Source organism: Euprymna scolopes, chromosome 7 (genome assembly GCF_053919585.1).
Source record: "Euprymna scolopes isolate OS-2025 chromosome 7, ASM5391958v1, whole genome shotgun sequence".
In the NCBI taxonomy this organism is placed as follows: domain Eukaryota; kingdom Metazoa; phylum Mollusca; class Cephalopoda; order Sepiida; family Sepiolidae; genus Euprymna; species Euprymna scolopes.
Genome location: NC_136488.1, coordinates 43,243,137 through 43,269,436, shown reverse-complemented (window position 1 = coordinate 43,269,436; position 26,300 = coordinate 43,243,137). Strand labels below are relative to the sequence as shown.

General features: G+C 35.3%; 1 protein-coding gene across 4 annotated transcripts in view; it reads right to left on the bottom strand.

Moving 5' to 3' along the window:
• Positions 1 to 7,885: 7,885 nt before the first annotated feature.
• LOC145279696 (uncharacterized) overlaps positions 7,886 to 26,300 on the bottom strand; it is a 615,039-nt gene continuing 596,624 nt past the window's right edge. For all 4 annotated transcript variants that reach the window (XM_080130975.1, XM_080130976.1, XM_080130974.1 and 1 more), the window contains one exon: positions 7,886 to 8,200. In XM_080130975.1, coding sequence (XP_079987101.1) covers positions 8,048 to 8,200 — 153 coding nt within the window. In that variant the 3' untranslated portion in view covers positions 7,886 to 8,047. The remainder of the gene's footprint in view (positions 8,201 to 26,300) is intronic.

The following is a 26,300-nucleotide window of genomic DNA, read 5'->3' as shown; positions in this document are numbered from 1 at the left end:
TTACCTAAAGTAGTATTTTGTTTTGTTTGTTGTTAACTTTTAGTATCAACTTGCTTCATGCCTTGTCTATAAAACAAAAAACGAAAACAGCAAGCCTGAGATTTTCACGTGTTAGTTATCATAATTATAAAGCGGTACCTAAAAATATTTCGTGCCGTTTGCATGTGTAAGTCTTGATTCGGCTCTGTTCGGATTTTGAGCTGTTAATTTACATGTTCCTCCTTTTTTTAAGAGGTCCGACGCTCACGGGGTGCCATACTCACCGTTTTCCCGTTCGGTGATTTATCGTTAGAATAATTTCGCTCGGCTCCAACTGACTCTCATGATTGATGTTGATGAGGGAGAAGGTCTGATTTCGTATGTTGATCTTTGTGGTAAGAAGGTTCTTGAGATTGGAATGGTGACACTATACGATCTTCTCGTCGCCATGTTCGTTAAGTCACAATAAATCAATGTGGATTGATTGATCAACTCTCGCATAACTCTCGCGTTGTATCGCCTTTTCTATGCGTACTAAACACACACACCTAACGGCATTGGGGACATTCAGTAAATTACCCCGGTAGAACTGTTTGCTTTTATTTATTTTTACAATTATTTAATCTTTATATATATATATATATATATATATATATATATATATATATATATATATATATATATATATATATATAATGTTTTTATTTTCATTTAATGTATTTTTTTTTTTTTTTTAGTTTTTCATTTCGTTTTTATCTTTTTTATGAAGAGTTCCATCGTGCAAATTTTGGTGATTGAGGTCACTAAGTTGGTATCAATTAAAGCATACATATATATATATATATATATATATATATATATATATATATATATATATATATATATATCATGTAGTCCGTTAATCTTGACGATGAGTAGTTGGGGCCTCAGTGATTTATCCCTCCCTCATTGTTGGCGTAGTCTCACTTCATCACCAACAGGACTTTCCACCTTGGCTCCTAACTTGCTTAAGCAGCTTAGGTGCAGTATCTGTTGCGCATCGGATAGGCACCCTCTGAACCTCCAATGCTCATGTCCAGTGGAGCGAACCCGCGACGACTGGCAGCAGAGAGGACCGCAGCGTCTGGCCGAAAGTAATCTCAGTGAGGTAAACAGTCGCTCTATCGTGTCCACTACTACGCCTTTTCTTTCTGGATGAGGAAAACTGCAAGGCAGCAGTAGGATTTGAAGTAAGAGTTCCCATCTCTTAACCTTTTGCTGTGATACAGCCCACAAGGTGATTTTGGGGTTGGTTCCCCTTGTCTTCGCCCAAACAAGGGCACCGACAAGACAGTGGGGTAGGGGTTGGTAGCGTGGCAGGGCATGTCCACATCGGTGGGCCATAACGCACTACCTCTGGGGTCCCCTACTACTCCGAGATCTCCTACAAGTTAAGCATGGGGTCGCAAACCACCCAATTACCGTGTGTGGCCAACGTGGAGGCACTATAGGAGTCCTGATGATGGAGAGGTTATGTACTGGCAGGGAAGACTTATGCATAGCTACTCCCTTTTCACTATGAGATTAGCCAGCGGTGTTGGCTGGAAGCTAGAAGGCATGCAAACATTAAATTAACACTAACTTATACCTAACACACTAGACGCATTACATCCCCCTGCCGGATTAAGAATCAAAACGCACGCACGCGCACACACACACACACACACACACACACACACACATATATATATATATATATATATATATATAAATATATATATACGCAATATTATAAGAGAGTTGTGCGAAAGTTGATCAATCAGTTTACATAAATTTAATGGTACTCTGTGTAGCTTACATGACGTATATATTTTTTCAAAACCTACTGTATGATAAGTGAAAAATATTTTTCTATATCTTATATACATACGCATATCTTTTTCTGTAAATAATCAGTGTGTAATGGAAACGGCACTAACCCTATGTGGGTTTAACCGGGGCTACTAAGAGTAAAGACCGATGAACCTGACAGCGTGATGTCATTACCAGATCAACATGTACATTTCCTAATCAGCCAATGAGCAGGCACTTACAGGACAAATGCCCAGTTGACCTCCGGTTCACCTCTTCCTTTGTGTGTGCTATTCTAACGGGGTGCAGTGGAAACTAGGAATTTGATTGGCTAACTAAAAACTCTATAGAATGTGCGTATATAAATACGCGAGACAACCACAACACTTCGCATAAGCCTGATTAGTCCTAGCGTGAATGAAACACGGAATATTTTGTGTAGATTAATTGCCATATATATTTTATAACTTACTACCGAGCTCTACCTATGTATTGAGTACTGTTAAAGTAAATACTTAAAGTTTACGCATAAATTTATACTTTCGTATATTAATTTATGTGAGTAAATGAAGTGGTTATACTTAGCTCATGACACAGTTGAGCGTTCTCAAAAGAATTTATTTCACCACCAAAAAATAGATATCGAAAGGGTTAATTTCGAAACATCGCTTAAAAACATCCCCACACCTAGCAAGCATAGTTATATTATTAAATTTTCATAAAACAGATGAACTAATACGCCAAATGCGATGGCGAGCAAATTTCTTCTATTTGAGTTTCAGAACAGTTTCAGATGGTTCGCTGTTGCACACAAGTCCTGGGAGGTGACTTGTTTGTAGTAGACAGTTCCACAGAACAAAATATTCTTACCGTGTCAAAACCCGGGAAAAGAACATGTGAAATTGCCCCAGAAAAGGTTTAATATTAATGAAGCAATTCTGGTTTCTGATTGGTTGGTAGCAGAACGTGAATTAATTTGGTTCATCAGTTCTTAGCAGCATCGTTTATAAATAGAATCGTCCGACTGTGTGGGATCATACCTCATTAACCCAAAATATTGCAACAAAGAATCCTATGGTTTTAGCCCCCCTAAAATGCAAAAGCAGTAATCTTTTGATAAACTTTGAAAATTAACTTTTAAGCGTAATTAAAAATTTAGAATTCCACAATCAACATAACAATTTCTAACGGAAACTACACAAAATTGTTAGAAACATAAACAACTCTAATAAAACCTTTGTAAATAATGTTTAATAAAATAGATAAACAAGAATATAACAAACTAATCACAGAAAACATTACAAAAACTACAAACATCTGGATACAAACGAATGCGACTACATAGATATAATAAATACTGAAAGTAAACAAATCACCGATAAATTAAAAATTAGCGATAAAGTTGGAAAATTGAAACCTAGAGAGGCATATATTCTGCTCTAAGACCACAAATGTGACTTCAATAATAACCCCAGCACTCACTTGATAAACCCAACTAAACCAGAAATAGGTAAAATCTGCAAAGCAATACTTTCTAGAGTAAACACACAAATAAAACAAGACATATAATTAAACCAGTGGGCAAATACTGCCGAAGCAATCACTTGGTTTAAAAAGATAGAAAACAAAAATAAATATACGTTTATACAGTTCGACATCATAGACTTCTATCCCTCGATATCCGAGAACTTTTCAACACTGCCCTAGAATTTGCCGAGACATACACTGATATATCCTCGGAAGACATCCATATTATTAAAAAATGTAGAAAATCAGTTCTAGTAAATAACAACCAATGGCTAAAAACTAAAATGACAAATTCGTTTGATTTGGCGATGGGTGCCCTCTATTCTGCAGAGCCGTCGGATCTTGTGGGATTATTCATTCTATATACCCTCACAAGCCTATTTGATACTACGGATATCGGCCTATATAGAGATGATGGACTAGCTATAATAAAAGACTTCAACAAAGGGAGATGACTTTAAGAAAATCATACACAAGGTAATAAAAAAGTTAGGCCCAAAAATAGACGTACTAGCTAACATAAAAAATAACAAACTTCCTGGACGTCACGTTAAAAACAATAACTATAATAAAATTAAAAATAGAAGTAAAAGAAATATAATGTGGCATACGGCGCCATACAATCAAATGTTAAAAACAAAACTTGGCAAGGAATTTCTAGATCTCATCGAAAAGCACTTCCCCGTAACCAATCCCTTACACAAAATTTTCAACAAAAACAACCTAAAGTTATCATACAGCTGCTGCGAAAATTAAGATATGATAATTAAAGCACATAATAACAAAATATTAAATAAAAGCAATGAAAACAACAACAAAATAAACAATAAAAAAGTGGGCACCATGACAAAAATAAAACTAACACAAAGAACAGATATGTAACTAGTAGAAATAATAATAATAATAATAATAATAATAATAATAATAAACCAACTCTTGACAACGACAGCCATACTAGAAATAAAAATAAAAATACTAATAATGAATTAGATAAATTTCTGCAATTGCAGATCCCGCACACTTTGCCCACTTCAAAATAAATGTCTAACCAAAAGCATAGTTTACCAGGCCACACTTTTTGCGAAGGAAAACTCGAATAACAAGAAATATTACGTAGGTATGACTTCCTTAGATTTCAAAACCCGATATTATGACCACAAAAGTACATTCAAAATAAAAACCCGAATGAAAACTAATGAAAAAATACTGGGAAATCTAAGAAATCGGACGCCCGCCAGTAGTCGAATGGAAAATAGTAAGACAAGCAAATACACGTAGAGATCTAGAAGATCCATGTAGAGTATGCCTTCACGAAAAATTTGCTATCCTATACTTTAAAGAAACCCAACATATATAAAACTGTAGGACAGAAATAGCGAATAACTGTGCTCACAGAATAAAATTTACTCTAGGATAGCGATATAAAATAACTTTAAAATTAACAATAACAATAGAAAATGAATAAACTAAACATACATATACATAAATTATTATGTGTATATATATAAACTAACAAAAAAACATATTTAACCTAGTCTAAAATCGGTCAGAACACTAGATATCTACGCTCCTCGCTAAAATAGCACACACAAAGGAAGGGTGAACCGGAGGTCAACTGGGCCTTTCCCTGTCAGTGTCTACTCAATGGCTGATTAGAAAGGGTGCTGTGGAAACTAGAAAGCTGTTTGGCTTACTAAAAACTCAATAGAACGTGAGTATATAAAAACGCGAGACAACCACAACTCCTTGCATAAGCCTGATGAATCGTTACGTGGATTAAACGCAGAATATTCTGTGTAACTTAATTGCCATATATATTTTCTAATTTACTACCTAGCTCTACCTACGTATTGAGCACTGTTGAAGTAAATACTTCGTAAGTTTACGCATACATACTTGTAAATACTTCGTAAGTTTATGCATACATACTTGTAAATACTTTGTAAGTTTATGCATACATACTTGTAAATACTTCGTAAGTTTATGCATACATACTTGTAAATACTTCGTAAGTTTATGCATACATACTTGTAAATACTTCGTAAGTTTATGCATACATACTTGTAAATACTTTGTAAGTTTATGCATACATACTTGTAAATACTTCGTAAGTTTATGCATACATACTTGTAAATACTTCGTAAGTTTATGCATAAATTTATACTTTCGCATATTAATTTATGTGATTAAATGAAGTAGTCATATTATATGTGTGTGTGTGTGTGTATGTGTGTGTGTGTGTGTGTACAAAGAGAGATTAAAGAGACAAAGAAATCTTAAGATAGGTTGTACGGCGTTGCCCGAGTCCTTGGTTTAAAATTGAATAGTTGAACTTTAGATCGTTAATATTTTTCAACTTATGCTTCTATTTTAAATTTAAGTGCATCTGTTCCAATATAATGCCAATAAGGAAAGAAAGGAAATAGAAAAGTAATTAAAAGATGACTGCTTGGTCTATATTCAGTGTGATGTTTCCAACATTAATCAGTGAGATTGAAACATTATTTGTTAAACTACCACACATGCACAGATAGTTATTAAAAAGCGAATTATATGTATTTTTTCACCAGATCCACCTGTTGAATTTAACGGGTAAGCAAAGTCATCTTATTCTCAACTAATGATACCAGATTATCTTTTTTTTTACTCGTACTTTTACAATTTATAATTTACTCAACATTGGATGGTAAGGGGATGTAAGTAGAGTGATATTTACTAGAAAAAGGTTTTGATAAATTTATCCTGTCTAGGCACACTTTGCATTTCTCGTTTATGAATGGGGAGTAGTGTGTAATCCTGCTCCAAGCCTTTTACCTCATATTACGATTTCTCTACCCAGTTTATCATTTGAATAGTGTTAAACCCTACCTGTATATCAAAAAACTATCTCCCTTTGTAATTACGTCATCAACTAACGTAACGAAAGAATCAAATCACCTGATTTTTTTCTCACGTAATCTATCTGTTATTATTTTTGTCAGCTAAAATTTCTAACTTCTTCGTTTAACTAAAAAATATATTTCCATCAAGTTAATATTCTTATTGATTGCAAAATATTCAACATAAATATTTTTCTCTTCATAAATCTTTAATCCGCTTCGATGACAAATAATAATAATAATAATAATTTCTTAGGTAACTTGGCGTTGCCAAGGCAGTGCTACAATATAACAACTGTTAAGATATGCACACCTACATCCATTCTCTTGATCATCGAGCGGCTAAACGTTTTCAAGGTAGTTAATTATCGTAAGATAATTAATAATTAACCTAAGAGCAGCAACTGACTTATGGGGCGATAATTTTTAATGTTCTAGAAAATTAGTATTACAGAGGGAATTTTCTCTTTATCAAGGAAGCAATACTCCGAAAGACATTCTTCGTCGTCGTCGTCGTCGTCGTCGTCGTCGTCGTTGTTGTTGTTGAGTTTGGAAAAGGCAGGTGTCAGTCCAGCAGGACACTCCTTATATATCATAGCAGTGACAATGTTCCGTTTATAGGCTTTTTTGATGTCCATTTTTTTATGATAGACAGGAAATTGGCAGTGGAGATAATCAGTTAGTCTAGCGCGGTTTCCGTTCGTAGTAGAAACTATGGTAGGAAGTATTTTTGCGTGGCGAGAGTGGAGTTTAGAGCAAATCGTTGGACAAATAATTTAGCCTTCTCTATTTCGGTAAAATCGACATTATGATTATAGGTCAAGTATCCTACTCACCGTAAATCGATTATATATATATATATATATATATATATATATATATATATGTACATACATACATACATAAACACACACAAACACACACGCACTTATATATATATATATATATATATTAGTGGTGGAGTTTATCTGGAATTTGCGAAGTGTTTAGTGTTTATGGATGTGCAAATAAATATTATTGTACCGATCGAAATGAGCTTTTGAATTATTACTCTACAATGCAGACTTCATAATATTGTTTTATGTATTAGTGTTTCATCGCTTATCAAGACGCAAATGTGATTCGAGGATAAGGGTTAGTGAGTTTGTTTAGAGGACGTTTCAGACTGGACAGGGTTTGATTATTTAGGAGGACGGCTCAACAAGAATTTGTTAACATTGGACATTAAAACAACCTTATTTTAAAAATCTGTGGCGTAGACCCATTCTGTTACATACTCCAGACGTTGTATGATATTATATACTGCAGACGTGAAATTCTTGAAAAAAAAACCTTTCGCATGCAAACAATAGGCGCAGCCGTTTCAGAATTTATAAGGAATGAACACACACACACAATATTCCTTTCACTTCCTCTTTCTAGTCGTTTTAGATTATAACGACGGTCATTAACACAAACTCTTGAACCAAGGCGTCCTGTTCAGATTCCACTCGATCTATCATTGTCATTTACGCACACAGACATGCACACATTACACACACACACACACACACACACACACACAGATATATATATATATACGATTATATAAAAGTCACTTTTTGTGTGTGTGTGAGTTCCTGAATTAATGTAAAACCTTAGTAATTAACAACAAAATGATAAAGAACTGATCATCATATTCGTTCATCTTTTAGCAAATTTGTTTCTTTTATTCCGATTGTTCATGTGAATTTGAACCCATTTCTAGAATGCATGAGAATAGTTTTCAAACATTAACAAATGGAAACTAAAATATTAAAGAACTGAAGAGTTGAATATTTTTCATTGCGTCCTCAGCGCCATGCGTTCAAAATCTTCTGCTTTTCCGAAATGTTCTTTTCTCTTTCGTACTGATGCTGGAAGCCGAACAAAAGATGTGTGTCTTCTTTCAGCATTACACGGCCGTCAAGTAGTTTCTTGTAACAACCATCTCTTTCGGCTTGATACTGAAACAGATGAAAAAAAACATACAATATAATACATAATATATCGCTATGTACATTATCATCTTTCACACAAATAAAAACACAAGGAGATCGTCCGATAAGCAAACCATTCTGTATTTATCAATTTTAAAATCAATTGTTCGATGATCAAATTGTGTCGTCCCATTGGATACGTCAGTGCACTTTACAATAAATACGAGGCAGAACGATAAATTTGTCGTCCTAAAGAAACCAACACTACAGCTGTATTTTAAAACTTTTATTGAAAAAATCTATTCAGGTAACTTGATTATGTATTAGAGCTGACATCTATTCAATGTAACTGTGTTCAGCCTCAATCACCGCCTCGATACCTTTTTCTGCAAGCGCTGGCGGGAATTCGGCAAATATTCGGTGGATGGCGGAGAAGATTCGTTCACTATTTAAGGCCTGGCTTGAGACAAACCAGAGGTGTTATATGACTGCTGACAAGTCACAATCCATGGTCTTTGAGGTTATATTTAAATCCATGATTTACGTGATGTGTGGTTTTTTTTTTTCAGAAGAAAAGAATATAACAGATTCGGAACCAGATAACTTGTTTGTGTGGCCATTACAAACAACCGGTTTGCCCACCCACGTGCAAACACTTGAAAAAAAACGACAACAGACATCAAAGAGACTATAAACAAGAAAGACAAAATATAATAATTTTAATATATGCACAAAATATAACGAAAAAAGGCATTACATATTAAATCTAATTCAAATGAGTTGGAGTCAACTAGGTTAAGTCTAACGATATGTAAGGAAAAAAACTGCAACTTGATCCATCAGTAAGCCGACCACCGTAAAAACACAGTAAAATAAACATCCGTTGTCAGCACTGAAAATAAACATCTGTTGACAGCACTGAAAATACCTGCAGAGGATTGACAGTATTACAAAGCGTGGAAGAGATATCACCATCGATCCCTATAATGGAAGAAAACAGAGAATATTTGCATATGAAGGATACTCATTTTCACTCGGATTAAGGGGAATCGAAAAAATGTAGAGCAAAAATATATTTGTGTGTAAACTTGATGCAAAAATTACATAATGATAGTAATTGGTCAAGTAAGAAAAGAATAGTTTGATTAAGTTCCTTGTGGGTCTTGACGAGATCACGAAGAATGAAGAACCCTGAAGGTATTCTTACACAAAGTGGGAAAATTCATTGGTTGAAGGATATGAATAGGTAGGGAATGAATAAGAAAATCAATGATTCTGGTTGCTTGGAATGTAACTTCGTGTGAAAAGCCTGATGATTTCAATCGGAAATAAAATACATCCGTTTTCCAGTATCTTGCTTATTACAATTAAATCTATATTATATAAATTTAGAAAACAACGAAATAATATTTCTACTTATATATAAAATGCATTGTGTATGTATGTGATATATATATATATATATATATATATATATATATATATATATATAGAGAGAGAGAGAGAGAGAGAGAGTACTTAATGGATTCGGAAACGGGTGGACCGATTTTTTTCCACAAATGTACTTTATGGGTCTGGAAGTGTTCTTACGTTTTGTATTGGAATGGCTCCGATAAATATCGAAAATCGATAATCGAACAAACATGATTAAAACCAGGAACAGTACAATTTTGACCAAAGTTAACATTTTGATCCAGCCAAATATCACGATTGAATTTTAGAAATGTTATCATCGCACAAGTAGAAAGGCCCGGCGTATAAAATCGATAGTAGATTCTTTTAAAATTGATACTTCTGTTTAGAGCACAAAGAACTATGATAACGTTTGTATTTAAAACTTTAATTCAAGTCATCATATAAAAATTATTTTATGAAATCCAAAGAAGGTTCTCTACAGTGCAATGCAGACTACAATGTATTGTGGACTAAGTCACTCTAGAAAGGTATATGAAACTTCTTTCCGGTGCACCGCTGTGGATCTCTGACTAGAGCAGATAATCAATATATATATATATATATATATATATATATATATATATATATATATATATATATATTCTTTCAATTTGTCTTTACATAAGCAGTAATTTGTTGCTACACAGTCATGAGCATGTTCGGTCTTATAGTATTTAATAACTAGAGATCTCTTCAGGCAGCAACGCTTATATTCAAAAGAGCGGGATTCTTAACCATAAAGAATTAGATGAAGAATTCCGCTCTTGAATATAAACATTATTGCTTGATCAGATCTCTTGTTACTAAATATTAGAAGTCCGAAACATGCTCATGACTGTGTAGCAAGAAATTACCGCTTACGTGAAGACAAATTGAAAGTGTAACTTGCTCCTCTTCCGTATTGAGCACTCTTGTATTAACCTCGTTATATTACACTGGTTACCTTATCTTTGAAAAATAGCAACCTCAAAGAATATTTTCATTGACATATATATAGTCATGTTATATATCATTTTGAAACACGTCTTTCGCCCTATCGAATCGTGTTATTCGTTGCCGTTTTCAATCTCTTCATTCATTTTTTGCAGGCTTTTCGATAACAAGGGCAAAATTCAAATCCACACGATTTTCTTGTTCCAGTTCAAGCAAGGCCGAAAAACTGCCGAGACACCTCCTGATATCAATGATGCGTTTGGCCTAGGAACCGCTAACGAACGTGAGGCACAACGGTGGTTCAAGAAATTTTGCAATGGTGACGAGCGCATCAAAGATGAAGATGGTCGCGGGCGTCTTACTGCGGTTGATAACGAAAATTTGAAAGTCTTAATTGAAGCCGATGCTCGCAAAATCACACGAGAAGTTGCTGTTAAACTGAAGGTCGACCTCTCAACAGTCGTTCGCCATTTAAAGCAAATAGGAAAGTTAAAAATGATGGATAAATGGGTGCCGCATGAATTGAAAGATAACAAAAAAGATCGTCGTCTTGAAATGTCTTCAACGCTCCTTCTGCGCTACAAAAACGACCCATTTCTCGAGGGGATTGTAATGTGTGATGAGAAGTGGATCTTCTACTACAACCAACGACGTTCGACACAGTGATTGGATGCCGAAAAAGCTCCACAACACTTCCTGAAGCTGAAATTGCACCAAAAAGTTATGGCGAGTGTTTGGTGGTCTGCGGCCGGTTTCATCTGTCACAGCTTCTTGAATCTGAGCGAAACTATTACGGCGGAGGAGTACTGCCGACAAATTGACGATATGCACTTGAAGCTCCAATGTATGTGCCCGAGATTTGTCAATATGAAAGGGGCCAATTCTTCTCCATGACAACGCTTACCAGCATGTTGCTCAAGTGACTCTCCAGAAGTTGAAGGAATTGGGCCACGAGACTCTGCCTCATCCACCATATTCACCGGACCTCTCGCCCACAATTATCACTTTTTTAACACTCTCAACAACTTCCTGTGCGAAAAATGTTTCAAAACCGAGATGATGCCGAATCGGCCTTCAATTACTTCATCACTTCCAAAGCTCCTGATTTCTATGCTAATGAGATAAATAGACTTGTTTCTCGTTGGCAAAAATTTGTCGATTCTAATGTTTCTTATTCCGATTAATAAATTTTATTATCAAAGGAGTTATGATCTTTTGAAGTTGAATGCCAAATAACAATATTAGTTTTACACCAACCTAATATATATATGTATATATATATATGTATATGTATATATATATATATATATATATATATATATATATATATATATATATATATATATATATTAGAGCTTATTTTCCAGAGGTAAAGTAATCAATGAAATATAACAAGGTTAATACAAGAGTGCTCAATACCGAAGTAGAGCAAGGTATACGTTTTATTTGTTGTTACATAAGCAGAATGTGTTGCTACATAGTCATGAGCATGTTTCGCCAGCTAGTCGAAACATGCTCATGACTGTGTAGCAACACATTATATGTAAAAACAAATAAAAAGTATATATATGTGTGTACATATATGTGTGTGTTTGTTGTTTATGTATGTGTAAGTATATCTCTGTGGGGAGAGCATACTTCGTTTATTCACTCTGACTGTATTATAACTTTCACTCTCTTTACGCAAACACACACACACACATACACATATATATATTAGGTGACAAGGTTCTAAATGACAGTTTTCGATGGTAATTCTTAGCCTGAAGACGTAATCTCCCCAGCAGGGTGATTACAGAAACATGTATGCACATATGTAGCCTTCAATGTTTGTATAAATAAATTTAATTATATATATATATATATATATATATATATATATATATATATATATATATATATATATACAGTGATGATCATATTTATTGGCACGGTAAAATAAAAGTTAAATTTTGTCTAATAAATTCTAAAAAAGGAATTAAATTAAAGAAAATAACAAAGTATATTATGTATTTTTAACTGGCCTTTCCGATGCAGCAATCGGATTTTAGAAAAAATAAATAACAAAGGAACAACAAACATAATTGCAAAAAACCCTTGTTCAAAATTATTGGCACGGCTTTGTTTTTCTTTTAGTATCAGTATAATATCAATCAATTTCCGGTTTACGTGCTTTCTGAACTTTTTTATAGCCATATTATGCTTGTTTAACGCTAATTCAGTGAATAATTTTTTTCAGATAATTTTTAGATAGCGATTTATTTAAACTATTATAAGTAACTAAATTATAATTTTCAATCGCCATGGTTAAAACTAAGGAACACAGCGAAGACGTCAGGAAGCTTGTTGTAGCATGCCATACCAATGGGGAGGGCTATGATAAGATTTCAAAGAAGCTAAACCTTCCCAAATCCACTGTTAGAGCCATAATAAACAAGTTCAAATCGCAAGGCCACGTTATGAGTTTAGAGGGTAGAGGGAGAAAAAGGATTCTTTCCCCAAGAGATGAACGGAAAATTGTTCGACAAGTAAAACAAAACCCAAGGATCTCTGTTGGGGAGATTGTTGATGAACAGAGCACCTCTGGAGTGAATGTATCTCGACATACAGTTGGTAGAGTTTTGAAGAGAGCTGGTTTAAAAGCATGTCGTCCGAGAAAGACTCCCTTATTGAAGCCTATGCACCTGAAAGCAAGGCTAGCCTTTGCAAAACGTCATATTGATAAAGATGTTGCATTCTGGAAACGTGTTCTATGGACTGACGAAACGAAAATAGAGTTATTTGGCCATAATAAAGTGTCTTATATTTACAGAAAATCTGGCGAAGCTTTCCTGCCTAAGAACACCATACCCACAGTGAAGCACGGTGGAGGCAGTTTGATGTTTTGGGGATCCTTTGCTGCCTCTGGACCAGGGCGACTTGTTAAGGTCACGGGTAGCATAAAAAAGGAAGATTATGTTAAAATATTGAATGAAAACCTGAAAGACTCTGCTAAAGAGCTCTCACTTGGTCGTCGTTGGTGGTTCATGCAAGATAATGACCCAAAGCATTCGGCTAAACTGACTAAGAAATGGCTTAAGGACAATCATATTAATGTTTTGGAGTGGCCATCACAAAGCCCAGACCTTAATCCAATTGAAAATTTATGGAGAACATTAAAATTGAGGGTAATGCAAAGGAAGCCTAAGAATCTTATTCAATTGGAGGATTATTGTCAGAAAGAGTGGGCTAAAATTACTACTGAAGAGTGCAACAACTTGGTTGTAAACTATGAAAAGCGACTGAGGAAGGTAATCAAGGCCAAAGGCTATACAATTGATTATTAAATAAATCGTGCCAATAATTTTGAACAAGGGTTTTTTGCAATTATGTTTTTTGTTCCTTTGTTATTTATTTTTTCTAAAATCCGATTGCTGCATCGGAAAAGGCCAGTTAAAAATACATAATATACTTTGTTATTTTCTTTAATTTAATTCCTTTTTTAGAATTTATTAGACAAAATTTAACTTTTATTTTACCGTGCCAATAAATATGATCATCACTGTATATATATATATATATATATATATATATATATATATATATATATATATATATATATAGCATAGGGCTCCTTCAGTCTTTGACAGACTATGGATACCCTCGAAGGGGTGCATGCGGGTTAAATTTTTGTGAGTGGAGGTGCGCAATCACCAACTACACCTCTCCTTAGTCGACATTGTTTAATACCAGTGGCAAATGAAGTTTGTACAGGACGACTGGAAACAAATGCCGAGAGAAGCGGAGAGCTCATACAGCGCCTAGAATTCCCAAAATGGTCACCTATCTGGTACTGACCAGGCTCGACGTTGCTTTACTTGACGAGATTTGACGAGAGTGTGTCAATGCGATTATGCCGTATACATACATATATGTGGGGAAAGAGGTGGCTGGTTACTTTTAATTCATCTAAAACCAAGCTCCTATATTTACATCATCAACGCTCTGATCCCTATCTGGCATCAATTGAAATGGGTGGCTCTCGTCTTGGGGAGGTATAATGTTTTGACAAGCTGCTGGGTTTGACCTTTACTCCTGATCTGAAATGGAACACGTACATCAAGTCTATTGCCCAGGTCACTGGGAAAATAACGGGACCCTTCTACCGCTCCAGAAGATATCTAACCCCTGATGCAATTCTCTATTTGTATAAAAGCCAAGTACGTCCAAGAAAGGAGTACTGATGCCACATCTGGTAGCGGGTGTCTATTTAATAGACATTCCGACTAGTTATTTACGGTCGTCGATTCCATGGTCGAGTGGGAGAACTGCCGACTGTCAACACCACGGCTCTAGGTTCAATCCTTGGCTTGGGAGAGATGCTAGTCTAGCGGCACTAATGAGGTGATACAGCGAAACAGAACTGTATGTCGATGACTATATATATATATTATTTTTAAAAACAGTAATCTACGGACACGCGTGTTTCGGATCCCTACTCTTCTTCAGCGTAGCTTGATTGTTGTTGGGATTCGAACCTTATGTATTTCAGTCTAGCGTCCTAACCCATTACGCTATGATGCCATAGACAATTTACTGCTAATGTTTTTATCGTTTATCTGTTTACGTAGTTTTTGCTGTTGATTTTTTTAAACGATATTAAGGTTAACGTATCCGCCTCGGAGATCCGGTGTTTTTCTTAGAAAGTCGCCCATTTTTCATTTGGACGTATTTTTTATTTATTGTTTTGATATATATATATATATATATATATATATATATATATATATATATATATTACTGAAGTTGCTGATTGCTTGTTGGAAGTTTTTCTTCCTCTGCTTCCTTTTCTTCTTCTTCTTCTTCTTCTTCTTCTTCTTCTTCTCTCCTTCATCCCCCACCCCGAATGTTCTTCGGACTGTCATTTATTATCTTTCTCCCATAATTCAAGACGAGTCAACTGGCATCGAATTACACAACTGATCTTAAGCAACATCATGTCAGAAAGTACAAACTCGAACTTTACGGCGACGGCAGGTGTAAGTATAAGGCGAGGGAGTCCAAGAAATCCATCGATGCGTCTATCAATAAATCTTTTACTTTTAACAACCCCAAGCAAATATAATGAAATGTTCATTTCAACTTTTTCCTTGAATCCGTTCCCTTTAATTCCGATATTTTTTACCCAAGTTTGAATGATGTATATTTTCTTTCTTACTATCTTCCATTTTCAGTTTTTTCTTACCTGTATGTCTATCTAGACGTTCTATATATCCCAATCTACTCAGTTCATATCTACGTGTCTATTCCAATATTTTCAGTATCTGTCTATCTATGTAAATATTTATGTATGTCACATCCACACAGATTTTTCCACCCATAACCCTTCTCTCTTCTTATAAACATACTACGTTATTACTACTACGTTAATACACATACGTTAGGGGAAGGGGACACCCGGCTTTACCTGGTCGTAAAATGCACTTAAATACCACTGTACTAACGTGAAGCGTATATGAACCGGTTAAACATATAAAAGGCACTACATCTGTCTGTCTGTCTTTCTGTCTGTTTCCCTAATTTCAACCTCTATCTCTGCCGAAACTAAAAGTCGCAAAGCGGCGCTAGGAGTGTCAAATGATCGAATTTTTCATGGACCGTCTTTTTATGGGTCGTTAGCCGGTTAAAATAGTTTCTCATGAGAAAAAAAGATTCAAAATTGAAACAAAAAAATTGTCATTCATTTTATACATTCATGTTAGTTTATTTTATGCGTGTCACGTTGATACAGCTTTGAATGTTACAGTTTTGATTCCGGTTTCGATTCCAACTGATGGCACTCAAATACTTTTTCTTCACTTTTGAAATCACGACTCTATAATAATATATACGAAATCTAGATAAAATAAAATATCATATTTAAGCGTATTTTACGATCGGGCAAAGCCGGGCGCCCTCCATCCACTGCTAGATGAATATACAAAATGTATAACGAGTTTTTTTTTTTTTTAATTTTGACTCCTTTTTGCCCCCTTAAAGACCTTTAACCTGCTAAAGACGCATAAAAGAAGGGTCCATAAAAACCCAATCATTTGAGGCCGCTAGCGCCGCTCTGCGACTTTTAGAACGGGTGAAACTAAACTTTATAGCTAAAGGCATACATATTATAGTTTAATTAATGTAGATTTCTTATGAACAGAAATACCGTAGATATTAAACGTAACGTTAAATTCCTTTTAAAAATGAAGTAACAAAAACAGAAAGAAACTGAGACATGTGCATGCCCAGAAAACTCGTTCCCGGAAAACTCGCCCCTTTTTGCTAGGTAGGAAAACTGGTCCGTTATTGAATAAATATCGATTGAAACATATTTTATGATAGTTTACGAATAAGAGAGAAAAAAAAAACGACAGATTTTTTTTAAAAATGCAAAACTAAAATGGAAGTATATATATACGCCAAGGAAACGTTTGGTTGAATCAGCGACTGTATATATATATATATATATATATATATATATATATATATATATATATATATATATATATGTGTGTGTGTGTGTGTGTGTGTGTGTGTGTGTGTGTGTGTGTGTGTGTTTCCTGTATAAACCAAGCGTTTCCTTGGATTATATATGAGAGAATTTATAATAAGGAATAAACTAGGGATGAAATGATGTTCCTGCTTTTTTAAGCTTACTTTTTACGTTTTTTCGATGAAGGAAAGGTTATCCTGGGTGTTAAATATCAGACTGTAGGATCAAACATAACCGTGTAACTGGGTTTCGAATCGTTCGATCGGCAGCCATTAACATCTCCTACACGATGATTGCATAATCGTGAAACAATGGTGTCCGTAGCTAATAATAATACATTTTCAAATAAAAAATTTATGTATGTATATATATATGTGTGTCTATGTGTGTGTATGTGTGTGTGTATGTGTGTGTGTGTGTGTGTGTAGCATACATAACTCAAATCGATAATCACAATAACCAATTTCCAAAACAAAATAAAATATCCAAATATTTAAAGAAATATTCATGCAATTTTTTCGTATCAATGTTTGACATGTATTTCCTCTACTTCACCATTATCGATTTTGTAACTTAAATGAAGTTTTTCAAGCGAACTTAATGCCAGTATGAAGTTTTCATGTGAACATTATATTTCAAGTCAGCAATATTCATAGGACATGTTGAATGAACGGATATACCCCCCAGCCAATTTTTGTCTAAACATTTGAAATTTTACATAAAGTGTATTCAGATATACGGCAAGATTTTTAATCGATTTTTGACCGCAAACTTGGCTACCAAGGGGTCAAATTTCCAAAGATTTGACTTTTGCAGTTTCTAGCAAATTATTCAGTCAATTTTGGGTCTAAACATTTGAAATTTTATATAAAGGGTATTCAGACATGCAGCAAGCTTTTATTTTGTTTGGGGTAAAAATTTCGAGGCTAAGAGGTCAAAATTGAAAGAGTTGACCTTTGCAGTCCCCACCATACTCCTCCGCCAATTTTTGGTCTAAACATTTGAAATTTTAGATGTAGGTTGCCAGGAGAGAGATGAGGCAAACATATATATATATATATATATATATATATATATATATGCATATATATATATATGCATGCACATAAGGTCCTGAACAGTACATATATATATATATATATATATATATATATATATATATATATATGTATATATATGCACATAAGGTTCTGAACAGTACAAAGCTGTGCTGAACTACTTGTGATAAATATTCGAATGGAATCAAAGTTGAATAAATAGTGGTAACCAAACGGATCACGAATACATCAAGTATCAATACGAAAAGATGAGAAAGTTTTTTTCTTTGTTCATCACAGCTATATCAGCATCAAAATGACCCACTGCTATTTTAGGAAATGATACAATTTTTTAAAATATAATAAAACTCACGATGTCTGTCTGTCCGTCTACACATTTTCAAACTCTATCTTTTCCGAAACTAAAAGTCGCAGAGCGGTGCTAGAGGCCTCAAATGATTGATTTTTATGAGCTGTTCTTCGGAGGAGTAAAAAAAGGGATCAAAACAAACAAACAAAAAACAAGTCTGCTCTTCTCCCATCAGACCCCTGTTAGACACAATCCCCAAACGTAGTCCTGTACATCTAAGTGAGTATATGCCTTTTTTTTTTTTTTGGTGTTGAACAAAACAGTAATAAAACATGTATGCACGATGTGTTTGTGAGTACGTGCATGTGTGTGCGAGTGTTTGCTCTTTTATTTCCTGGCCACTTTTACTACGTAGAACAATACTTTATGTCTCATGTTGATCTGGGATTGGATAAGGATCGCCAGGTGGCCCCGAGACACGTAGATATAATGAGGGAAAATTACTCAGCAGGAGACCCCGACGACCTAAATAGAAAAACGGTTTTGAATTCTAAACAGACAAGTTATGGGCGTGTATGCATATGTCTTAAGATTTATGTCTTGTCAGATTTGAACGATGACAACTAGTACCGGTTTATGCAGCCGTCAATATTTGTATATATGCATACATTTATTTCGTACAAAATCTTGTTTATACAACCAGTTTTGGCTACCCATTTGCATACACGTTTCAGTTCTATCTGGAAACTAGATGAACTTCTTCAGGCCACTTTTTCGTATGGATGCAAAAATGAAAATGAAGGAATAATTCTTTATGATTTATAAATTTGAGGTTATATTAAATAACCGAAAAAGGCAAATTTAAAAACTGTAAGATTATATTGAATGAATGCGCAAACCTCATTTGAGAACTGTTTTTTTTTTTTTAATATGGGAAATTAAGACGATAATTAAAAAAAAATTGAAGTCTAAAAAGCGTCAGGCCATTTCGACATTTTGTCTTGTAATTTTAATTGTATTGAATAACGTAAGCATAATTACATAACAAAATACTCCTTTATTCTCATTTTTGTATCCATGCGAAATATTGTCCTGAGAAATGCAGTTAGGGCATAATTAGAACGGAAACATGTCTGCAAATGTACAGCTAAAATCTATATATCTATAAAAGTGAATGTGTCTATCTGTATGTCTGTGTCTGTCTGTGTACATTTCCCTACACAATAACTCTGTCAATTTTCCGTCTCCAGACTCGAAATTTGATATACACGGTATGGAGATCTGAGAAAATCTTTGTAATCAGTTTTCAGCCAATAATTTGGCTGTTAAGGGGTAAAAGTTCAAACTCCTCCACCAATTTTGGGTGTAAACAATTGAAATTTTAGGTATAGGTTTCTTGGACATGGATCTAACTTAATAATTGATTTGAGCCCAAAACAATAAATGTTAAGGGGTCATAATAAGGGTATTCAGAGATAGGGCAAGCTTTTTAATCGGTTTGGGTCGAAAATTTGAGCTACCAATATATAAATCTATGCATGTATGTTTACATGACTGCCTAAAACTTTAAACAGAAGCGACGGATTTTCACAAGATCAGTATCGTTTTGAACAACATACCGAAAAATTGGCTAAAATCATTAATTTCTTCGCCCTCAACTGGGCACTTTTCTAATTTATACTATGACCTGTTTTGTTTTTTCTTGGTTAGCTGAGGACTTGCGAGAGATTAGAGGCTATAAGGAATAGAGGTAACGATATTATATAAGGGCGGATAGTAAAACTATAGAGAGGGGGTATAAAAAGGGCTTAATATGCAGAGAGATTAGATGGATACTAATTTTTAAAGATTATACAGATTTCTAAATATTATTAAACGGGTGAGAAAGTGGCGTAAATAAAATAAAATGTGGTAGATATTATAGTAAATAAACCAAGTTAAAATAGTTATAAGAGTACAGGTAAAAAGTAAAGAGGGAAAGTAAACCAATACATATATCGTCTATAATATAAACCTCATCTGTCTGTTTAAATGTATGTATGTATGTATATATGTATGTATTGTGTCAGGTTATGTGTCAGGTCATGTCATATGCTACTGGTACAATGTAACCCAGTACTACCTGCCTCATGTTCGGGTCACCGGTGTTTACACTGGTTCCCCCACCAGACTTGTTTGGTGAGAAGGGTGGCTAGTCACCCTGAAGGATTAAAAACAAGACCTTCCAAAAGGCGAATGAACCCTTTTTCGGGGTCAACGGCCAACTAACACTATGTGTGTTTGTGTGTATGTATCTGTGCGTTGGGGTGGAGGCAACCTTTCTAGGAAAAGCAAATATCTGATTTAAAAAAAAACATAAAGCGGGAGACCAGTATCCACATTAAGCGGGTCTGCAGTTTAACTTGTTGCTGGCTATCTTGCTCTTGCTTGTTGCTTGATCTCAACATTTTTAACCGAGAAAGAGACTTAGCTGTCGTACATCATAGTGTCCTGTGGCGATGGGAAAGTTGTGACGCGTGGAGGCTTGAAATGCTGGAAGGATGTAATAATTGATCGCAACGACCGTCAACAGTGTCATGCCTGCTTGAGCATGTGAATTCACCGTAGGACTAAAAAAAAAGTCATTTTGGGGCTCATGGTATCTGAGGGAGTGGCACTCGGCTGACAAGACGTTGCGATCATTATGTATGTATGTCTGCCTAAAACTTTCGGAAGAGGCGATGGATTTTCCCCAGATCGGTATCGTCTTAAAGCGCGACCCCTCGGACAACAAATATCGAACAATTGGCTAAAAAAAAAAAATTAATTCCTTCACCCTCAACTGGGCACTTTTCTACAGGAAGGGGTCGATTTTTCGCCGATATTTTCGAAAGTCATCGCCTCTTTTCGATTGACTAACCTTAATTTTAACCTACGTCACTTTCGGTTTGGGCGCAACAGCAAAGACGTCAAGGTTTTTTTTCACGTTCTTTTCCTCTTTCGCGGTACGGGTTCGAGCCTGCCTACTACAACTTTTTTATTATTTTTGCTCAACCTACACCTCTAAACACTCGGGCAACGCTGGGCACCCAAGCTAGTATAATATATAGGCTAGATAGAAGGTAAGGATAGAGATAGAGTTTAGCAATCTAAACTAAAAGTAAACTGAAAAAAAATGAGATAACATAAAAAACATTTAAATAAAAAATTAAAAATAATATGTATATATGTAAGTGTGAATCTATATATCTATAAAAATGAAAATGTCTGGGTATGTGTGTGTCTGTTTTTCGGTTTGTGTGTGTACATTTCCCTACCCAATAACTCTGTCAATTTTCGGCCTATAGACTCGAGATTTGACATAAAGGGTAAAGAGATTTGGGAAAATATTTTTGATCGGTTTTCAGTCAGAAATTTGGCTGTAAAGGGGTCAAGGTTCAACGATTTGACCTTTAAGAACTCTACCTAATTCCTCCACTAATCTTGGGTCTAAACACTTGAAATTTTAGATATTGAATTTTAGACATGGAACAAACTTTAAAATTTGATTTGAGCCCAAAACACAAAATGCTAAGGGTCAAAATTGTGATTGAAGTTAAAATAAAATTGACCTCTGCGGTCTCTACCAAATTACTCAGCCAATTTTTGGTCTAAATATTTGAAATTTTACATAAAGTATGTTCAGACTTGGGCAAATTTTTTAATCGGTTTTTGGCCGAAAATTTGGCTGCCAAGGAGTCAAATTTCAAACGATTTTACATTTGCGGTCTCTAGCAAACTATTAAGTTAATTTTGGGTCTAAACATTGGAAATTATGCATAAAAGTATTCAGACATGACCTTTGCAGGCTTTACCAAATTCTCCCGCCAATTTTGGGTCTAACCACTTGAAATTTTAGATGTAGGTTACTTGGACATGGCTGAAACATTATAACTATATAGCCCAAAACATTATAACTATTATAGCCCAAAACAATAAATGTTAAGTTGTCAAAATTGGGGTAAAAGTTACAGAAAATTTGACCTCTGCGGTCCTTACCACTTTTTCTCTATTGTAGTTTAGGAAGCCTATTATATAGAAAGGCATTCATATTCACACTTTTTAATATACATACATATGCACATAAAGTTCTGAACAGTACATAGGGCTCGAGCAAAGCCGGGCGAAACTGCTAGGATATATGGACATATATATATATATATATATATAAGAAAATGTTTGTATGTGTGTATGTCTGTGTACATTTCCTTACCAAATAACTCTGTCTATTATCGGTCTACAGACTCGAAATTTGACATACGGGGTATTGAAATTTGGGAAAATCTTTTTACTCAGGTTTCTACCAGAAATGTAGGTGTTAAGGGGTCAAAGTTGTAGGATTTGACCCTTGAAAACTCTACCTAACTCCTTTGCCAATTTTGGGTCGAAACACTTGAAATTTTAGATATAAATCTAACTTTATAATTCTATTTGAGCCTAAAAGAATAATTGCTAAAGGTCAAAATTTTAGTCCAAATTAAAAAGAATTTAGCTCTTCTGGTTTTATGAAATTGCTCAGCGAATTTTTGGTCTAAAACGTTTGAAATTATACATAAAGTGTATTCAGACACGGCATGATTTTTACTCGGTTTTTGTCCGAAAAGTTTGTTGCTAAGATGTCAAAGATTAAAAGATTTTACATTTGCCATCTCTAGCAAACTGTTAAGCAAATTTTCGGTCTAAACATTTTAAATTTTACATAAAGGGTATTCAGACATGCAGCAAGCTTTTTAATCTGTTTAAAAAGATGCCAGTGTGGAAAGATGATGTTGAGTCATTTCTCCTTGTAAACACCCCGGATATCTTAGCATTAAGTGAAACTAACCTTCACTCCTCCATTCCCTCTAACCACTTTAACATGCCTGGTTATCTCCCACTCTACCGCAAGGACTCGGACAGACATATGCATGGACTTGGAGTCTATATTCGTAACACCCTCCCCCTGACTAGAGAAATAAAACTAGAATCAGAGGGGCAGGCCTTTATGTGCTTCAGACTAAATATGCAACACAATATTAGCTACTTGTATTTTCTCTACCGCTCTCCCTCAAACCAAGACTGTACCCTAATAAACAAAGTCTCAGACAGTATAGATATAGCACTCTCCCTCGATACTAGCGCACAAATACATGTATTTGGTGACTTCAATGTCCACCACAGTAACTGGCTAGGATTCTCAAATCACACAGACGTAGTTGGTAGCGCAACTCATAGCTTCTCTATATCTCATTCCCTATCTCAGTTGGTTACATTTCCGACACGTTTCCCAGACCAGCAAGATCAACATGCCTCACTTCTAGATCTCTTTCTGACAACGGTTCCCAATGACTGTACAACAAATGCCCACAGCCCACTCGCGAATGCTGATCACGCTGTGATAATGGTAGAAATCAGCCTAAATTCTCGCCCTAAAACTGAAGACCCACTTCTCAAAACAACGAGGTATTACAAAAAGGCTGATTGGGAAGCCATCAGGGAGCTCATCAGAGATGCCCCATGGCAAAATATCTTTACTCTTCCAGCGGAACAGTGTGCAAATGAGACAACTGAATGGTTCAAAACTGCTATTGAAGCACATGTTCCCGCACGGAAATACTATAGCAAGCCCCACTCTCCCCAATGGTTTACTTCTGCTTGTGCAGCTGCCATTTGTCAAAGGCAGCATACGTTCCGCAGATTCAACCGACATAAGTCCAGCTCAAATAAACAGAAGTTTATAGAAGCTAGAAATAATTGTAAGAGAGTGATAGACACAGCTAAGACAGATTACTCTGAAACCACCAGAAAGCGCATCGAAGCACAGAAATTAGGAACCCGGGATTTTTGGAAAATCTACAACAGCGTAGTTAATAATGGACAGTCAATTATTCCCCCACTAACAAACAATCATGAGGTTGCTTGCACGGCAACTGACAAGGCTAATCTGCTTGCCAGTCGGTTTGCCTCAAACTCCACACTGAACTCGGTACACCACTCACTCCCAGATTTTCCTCTGCGAACAGACGCCACACTTGATGATTTGAAAATCATCCCTTCTCAGGTACATGGTATTATAAAAAACCTAGACACCTCAAAAGCATGTGGACCAGATCTCATCCCGGCTGTGCTATTAAAAAAATGCTCTGCCGAGGTTGCTCCAGTTCTATCCAAACTTTACAATAAATGCCTTAACGAATCTTGTTTTCCCGACTGCTGGAAAACCGCCTCTGTGGTACCAGTCTTCAAGAATTCTGGCGAAAGAACTGACCCACTAAATTATCGCCCCATTAGCCTCCTCCCGCTTTTCGCCAAAATATTTGAGTCCTTAGTTAATCAAGCCCTAGTCCAGCACCTAACAGCTGCTAAACTCCTGACTGACAAACAATATGGATTCAGGCAAGCCCGTTCAACAGCAGATATCTTAACTGTAGTTTCTGAACGTATATACCATTCATTGGATAAAACAGGGGAGAGTAGAGCGGTGGCCCTTGATATATCTAAGGCTTTTGACAGGGTATGGCACGATGGTCTTCTAAGGAAAATTAGATCATATGGAATCACTGGAAGAATTCATAATGTAATTAAATCCTTCTTAAGTAATAGAAAAATCAAAGTTGTCCTCGACGGACATACATCCAAACAATATGACATAAATGCGGGAGTACCTCAGGGGTCTATCCTTGGACCTCTATTATTCCTGATATTCATAAACGACCTCCCTGATAATATTGTTTCGGAGATGGGTATATTTGCCGATGACACCACTCTCTATAACAGATATGAGGGGAAAACAAATGAACACATATCCAAGGAAATGGCAGAAACACTAGAGGACGACCTCCAATCCGTAGTGGAATGGGGACAAAAATGGTTGGTCACATTCAATGCTGCTAAGACTAAGCTCGTTTCCTTCAATAACTACAAGAAACCTTCTCTACCACCAATAGCAATGGCCAATAACACATTGCCTGAAAGTACTTCTTTTAAACTCCTCAAGCTACTAAGTCTCATCCCTTTACAGTAGAGATCCCTAGGTGCAAGAAAGCCTTTTACTCCAATAGTTTCTTCCCCAGAACTGCGGGTCTTTGGAACTCCCTTCCGGGATTCTGCTTTCCCAACTGCAATGATATGCAGAAGTTCAAGTGTAATGTTAACAAACATCTTTCTACTCTTCTCCCTTCATAATGACCCCGCTAATTAAGTCCCTAATAGTAGCCCCCTGCTTCAAAGTGGCACTGTGCCTTGTTTGGGGTGAAAATTGAATTTTAAAAAAAAAAGAGTTGATTTTTGCAGGCTCTACCAAATTCTTCCACTAATTTTGGGTCTAAACAGTTGAAATTTTAGATGGAGGTTACTTGGACATGGGTAACACATTTTAATTTGATTTGAGCCCAAATCAATAAATTTTAAGGAGTCAGAATTTGGGTTAAAGTAAAAGAAAATTTGATCACTGCTGTCTTTACCAACTTTTTTCTATGGTAGTTTAGGAAATCTGTTATTAAGAAAAGCATTATGGCATATGTGCACACTTTTTAATATACACATATACACATAAAGTTATGAACAGTACTTAGGACCCGAACCGAGTCGGGCTGAACTGCTAGTATATAATAAAGAATACAGAATTAATATAGAGGAGAATAGAGAAATAAAACAATTTAGGGATATAACGATAAGCGAGAGATGAAGGTTATATATATATATATATATATATATATATATATATATATATATATATATATATATATATATATATAACAGTTTTCAGGGAGAGCATATGGAAGAGGATGAGCGTGGGGATAAGGGACTAAGCGTAATATAAAAATTGTAGGAGGAGGAAGTCATAATCTCAATGATGCCTATGGAAAAATATACAAGTATACA